General features: G+C 38.8%; 1 protein-coding gene across 1 annotated transcript in view; it reads right to left on the bottom strand.

Annotated features, from left to right (window-relative positions):
- OXCT1 (3-oxoacid CoA-transferase 1) overlaps positions 1–6,000 on the bottom strand; it is an 81,259-nt gene that overhangs the window by 36,340 nt on the left and 38,919 nt on the right. Inside the window, exon 9 of the mRNA XM_026058114.1 lies at positions 268–375. Within this exon, the coding sequence (XP_025913899.1) occupies positions 268–375 (108 nt within the window). The remainder of the gene's footprint in view (positions 1–267; positions 376–6,000) is intronic.

The following is a 6,000-nucleotide window of genomic DNA, read 5'->3' on the forward strand; positions in this document are numbered from 1 at the left end:
TCAACTGCTGTAAAGTCTTTTGGGACCACGGGCAGTTGCTCTGACTTTTTCAGGGTCCAAACCAGAGAGGCTGAGGCATGAGATGCAAGGTTTAGTTGTCAGCCCCTCCATCTACCTACTATTCTCCAGTACTTAGTGAAACTTGGCAGGTCTCTCTCATAGTGTTTTCTCACCACTAACACTTAGTGGCTAGAGAAAACATTCTGCAAATTCTAAAAAACTACCCCAAGTTGAAAAATGTTGTTACCAAGAAGCTGAACTACTTACTTCAATTCTCTTCTCAAACTTCTCTCCCTGTATCAGACGATCGACATAGATTTTGGGAACATGAATATCTTCTGGGGCAAATGCTCCTATATCAACAATTTCTTCCACCTACAAAAAGAAAAGAGAAAGGGAAAATATTTACTGATTCAATGAGAGTTTATTAGCAATGAAAATTCAAATATTAAATATGCAGTGGATCAAATCACTTAAGAAAAAGCAAGGAATGGGACAGAATAGAAATACCCTTTAAAATAGGCTGTTTTAGGTATTTATCTTTCTTCCTCTTTCACATGCAGCAAACTGCAGCATTTTTTGCCAAGGGTATTTCTATACACAAACTGAAAGTAGCTGATGTTCTAACAGCCCAAATTGTATAAAACCACCTTAGAGAAACATACCATATACACTCACATCAGAGTTCTTTGTACCTATAAGTAGTTTACATCTAAACAGGACGAAATGATATGCTGGTAGCAAAAAGTCAGAGTACAAACAAGAAGCACGAATTTTAAGCATACAAACTCAGAAGCTGCACTGAAGTTACTCTGTAGTGCGCTCAGTGATAATGCTGAAAACATTTGAAAGGCAATAATTAATGGTAAAAAAGATGTGAAGATCAATAGTTAGTGAAACAGAGATACAGCACAAAATGGCACTGACCCACACAAGGTGCATTTTAGATGGGATCTCTTTGGGGCAACACAGACAACAGGGCTGTCCCTCCTGCTTTGTCTGAGTTCAGGGTGGTCCCATGCTCCATGGTTGGAGACCACTGTGTGGCCACGTGCATGCAGCTCAGAGCCTTGGCCGTGTCTGGTACTTTCCCTGGCAAATCTCAGCTGCAAGGAGCACATCTCATCCTGTCACAAAACTCATGAAACAGACACTCATTTCGCGACTGTATCTGCATTGGACCACTGAGAAAATACAYAATGTTAAGCAAAGCAATGGGTCAAAGATAACCTCTGAAACAATCTACTCAACTACATTATCAGGAACTAGATAGACTTTTAGAAACGTTTAGAAAAAAGTCGAGGAATCCCAAAGGACATAGAATATGGCATATCAGTAGGGCTGCATCACTTAGCAGCCATCACCAATGAAGCAACACTAAAGAACTTAAAATCCGATTTGACATCCTACTGCTATTGCACAATGTGATCAATAATAAAATCCATAGTACATCTGATGGACAATTACCTTCCTACTGTGCCTTGCAGTGTGACAATAAATAAACAAACCAATCTACCACAAAAAGCAGCAGAGGGAGAGGAAAAATTAACAGACAAATGATCATAGGATCAGTTCCAGTTGACCCCTGAAAGGAGCCATGGGGTAAACAGACAGGAAAAGACAAGATGCAAGTTCTCTAAAGTGAAGGTTGCGAGGAAGAGACTATAGCAGCCACAGTGACACAAGCCACAGTGTTCACGAATATCAATATTACACATCCAGAAAGTGCAAAGCTACAAGAATTTTTACAAGATGGAGAGACAATCARTTTAGGATTTTAAAAATTCAAACTATTTCATTCAGGGAAAARTGCTACAATGGCATTCATGCCCTGTCTCACTAACCTGAAGGTTATTATTTTATACATTAATATGCAAATGAACATGGAGACCAAGTCAAACCTAGACTAAGATGAAAAAAAATCCTGATGTGCACAGATGAAGATGTTCTCTCAGAGTACTGTCTACTGCCAGAACAGGATCAAAAGGGAGGAAAAGCAGGAAATGTACAGACTTTCCAGTGAAGCCATATATAAGCAGATGATCTGCTATCAGTTGAATTCCCAAATTCACCTTTTCTAATTAACATTTGTCTTCATTTATCAGGTGAAAAATTAGGCCTTGAGAATACTAATTGCTACTGATTTGAATCTTGTCATAAAAGAACTACTTTAATATACTTTAGCAGCTGGGATTATAAAACCAAAATCTTTGCTGGCACATTTCAGCTGACTTCAAAAGAATTATGCTATCAGAAAGCCTGACACACTGTATTCCTCCCCCCTTACAATACACAGAATAAATAATTTATCCAACAATACCAGATTTTATTATTAATCACCCCCATCTCCTTAATTGGTTAGAATTTTATCTTTTTGGAAACAGCAATCAGTATGATAGCTTTTCCTCTTAAGAACCACCAACACAATTATTTATTTTCCTACTATAGTATCCTAAATGAGTATGACACACAGACAAACAAAATGTATATTGTCCTAGCTATTTTAAATGAGCCTAAGGACCCTTGCACACTGGAACACCTCCATGTTCACAGGCAACACCCCCCCCCCACACACACACACACACAATTTCTGCTGCTGTTTTGCAATTTCCACATTCTACCATTATGAAACAAGTACCAAGTATAATTAAAATCAAATACATTAGAAATAGCCATAAAGCAATAAAATGGAATTTTGAAAAGGGATTATAAATTTGCACATAATGTCTGCAAGAATCCACATCATCCAGTCCTGCAAGCAGGATTAATCAGCATGTTTATGTGGCAGAAAATAAAAAGCAAGAAGTCTCGCAGGGGAAGCACAAATGTCATCTGACTGCCACTTCTCCAATTCTCTCTCCTTACTCTGCTTATAAACAAACTGCATAACACTACAGGAGGCTGTCGGCAGCACACCTACATCAGTATTGCCAGCACTGCTACCACATGTGAAGCTGTGCCAAGAGAAGTGAAGCTATGGGAAATCTGATGGCTAAGGGAATCAACAACTTAACTTTATATGTAGCACTACTGTGACCACTGCAAGACATAATCCAAGCACCTTGCTAGATAAGAATGATAATCCAAAAATTAATAGTTTCATAACTGGGCACATTCAGTTCCCTTGCATGTGAGTCTCCTCTTTAACACATCCCCAGCCTAAGCCTCAATCACCTGTAAATAGCTAGGAAACCATTTACAGGACTAGCTAGAAGGATGTGTATGGGTTTCACAAAACTTTTTTTCTTCTCGCTCTACTTCTCCATTTTATTTATCCTTCTGTTCCTTCTTCCCCCAACTCACCTTGCCTCAGGCTTTATTTTGTCATGTACAGAAGAATCTCTGTAAACATCAAAAATCATCATATGACAAACTGCCTAGGAGACACACCATGAAGTCTGGCAAAGTGTAAAGAGGGAAGTAATCAGGGCAGAGAACCTCCTGTAATTTTTTTTAATTAGTGAGTGAAAGTATTTTGGTACCATTTAGATTGTCTTGATCACATGTGATCATTTTAAAACTTACCTTCACCAACAAAGTGACAGGAAATAGAAAGTTTGTAACTTTTTGCTACACAGGTAAAGCTAAAAAGTAACTCTGAGAGACCACACAGGCTGAGTTCCCTCTTTGGAAGGCTCTGAATTGTGATTTAAAAAATCCTTTCATTGTTTCAAGAGCTGCACAATATCAGTTTTCCTCCTCTGTATAAGYATCCTTGCAAATATGCCTATGCTAGCAAATGCTTGCTAACAATGGGGGCAGAATGAACGAATTCAATCATTTCTGAATACTGGTTTATCTGCAAGTACACCCAGAACATAAAAGCTGTTCTCTGCTGTGATTCACAAGAGCATTCTGCCATTCCTTTTGGTATCAGCAGTCACAGAGTCAATGGTCACTTGTTTCAAAATATCACTTCCTTCTGTAATTTACATCCAATCTTCCCTTTTTAAGCAAGTAGTTAGTTTATTTTTGCTTATGGAAATTCAGCTATTCTCCTAAAGTTTTACCTCAGAATTTCCAAAGGCTTTTAGAGAGAGAAATTGAACCTGGAAGATTATGAACTTCCAGTAAGATAATGAATGCTTATATTTGACCAAAAATTGGCAAGGAAATTGTAATGGCACACCTATTCATGCCAAAACACTTAATAGTAAAAATAAAAAAGGGCTTTTACTTTGAATATTTCATTTTTTACTTAATTCTGCAGCCTAATTAGATGCTTTATATTATGTGACATGTTCTCAGCTGTTTTAGTCATAAACCTCAGTTTCCATACAACTAAGCTATAAGCAGAAATGACAATATAATTCTTTACTATGGGGGCGGGGGGAAGATGAGAGAGAGCGACCATGCGCGCACGAGCAAGCACGTGCGCGCTTAACAAAACCAATGCATTGGGGGTTGGACCAGATGATCTCCAGAGGTCCCTTCCAACCTCAACCATTCTGTGATTCTGTGATTTTTAAGTAGCTTATTTTTAAATTGGCTTTACTGAAGCTCTCTATCACTATCTTCATTATCCTGGTACCCTTCAGTTCTTCAAACTGAAAAAAAAAAAAAGAATACTAAGCAGAACATAAGTAGGGTAAAATATTACACCTGGTCAGATCTCCAAAACAACAGAAGAATGAAATCATATTTAGCCCTTTAGATGCTAGTGACAAGTTCATTAGAACATTTCTTCAGTTTACTGCAGGAAGAGTCAGGATGTCACTACAAAATTCATTGTAACATATATAAAATCATAAGAAGTTTAAAAAATAAGGCTACGAGGAGAAGTTGCGTTTGTTTGGTCCAGTTGAGAGAAGACTGAAGGTAGACAGAAAGAGCACTATGATCAACTATTCTAATGACAAACAAGAAAAAAAAAAGAATAAACTGAGTATCACAGAAAACTTTTGATGTTGTAAAACAGTGGAATATATTCTGGAAACTGGCCCCTGGAAATTCTTGAGAACAAACTATACAAACATGTATTGGGCTGGAGGAAAGAGCAAAATGAGTCAATATGTATTCAATTTTGCATGAACGCAGGGAGACAAAATAGATGTTCTTCTGATCTTCTCTCTGATCTTCTGAGAGTCTCAGAAGAGTTCTGTCCTTTTCTGATTCTGTGATTAGATTAGACCATGAAATTTCTACTCCTGTCCAGCTCCCATTGAAGTGAAATGACAGTCAGTCAATATCCATCCTAAAGAAGAGACTTTCAGAGTAATTTTAAAAAGCAAGCAACTACTAATCAGTTAGACAAAGGCATGTCTCGATAATAATCACTGATTTGTGCTCACCTAACAGTTTGGAATAAATATCTTCATAAATTTACTGAGGTGAAGGGGAACAGTAAAATCTGTGAAGTTCACATTTATTAAAGAACCTGCAGTCTGACCAAACTGATCATCTGGGTGACACACTAATTGTCCATCCATCTAGTTCATGAACCCTCCTTCCTAGCAAAAGACAGAAGCTTAAAAGACAGTGAGATACTTCTGGTGATATTCATCCCAGCTTCTAGCAGCATGAAGTTTAGGGACTTCCTGAGTCAGAAGAGGTTGGACACACGCCATCTTGCTCTATAGCTTCTGATGGACCATGAATTTGTTTAATAGATTTCTGAAGCCATGTACATCTTTGACAAACAAAACTTTCTGTATCATTGCATTTCCTCAGTTTGACTAGTGTCAACTTATTCATTAGCGACCTGGATGAAGGGACAGAGTGCACCCTTAGCTAGTTTGCTGACGATACAAAACTGGGAGGAGTGGCGGATACACCAGAGGGCTGTGCTGCCATTCAGAGAGACCTGGACAGGCTGGAGAGCTGGGCGGAGAGGAACCTCATGAAGTTCAACAAAGGCAAGTGCAGGGTCCTGCACCTGGGGAGGAATAACCCCGTGCACCAGTACAGGTTGGGGGCTGACCTGCTGGAAAGCAGCTCTGCGGAGAAGGACCTGGGAGTGCTCGTGGACACCAAGTTGATCATGAGGCAGCAATGTGCCCT

The sequence above is a fragment of the Apteryx rowi genome, unplaced genomic scaffold (genome assembly GCF_003343035.1).
Source record: "Apteryx rowi isolate R43461 unplaced genomic scaffold, aptRow1 scaffold_143, whole genome shotgun sequence".
Classification (NCBI taxonomy): domain Eukaryota; kingdom Metazoa; phylum Chordata; class Aves; order Apterygiformes; family Apterygidae; genus Apteryx; species Apteryx rowi.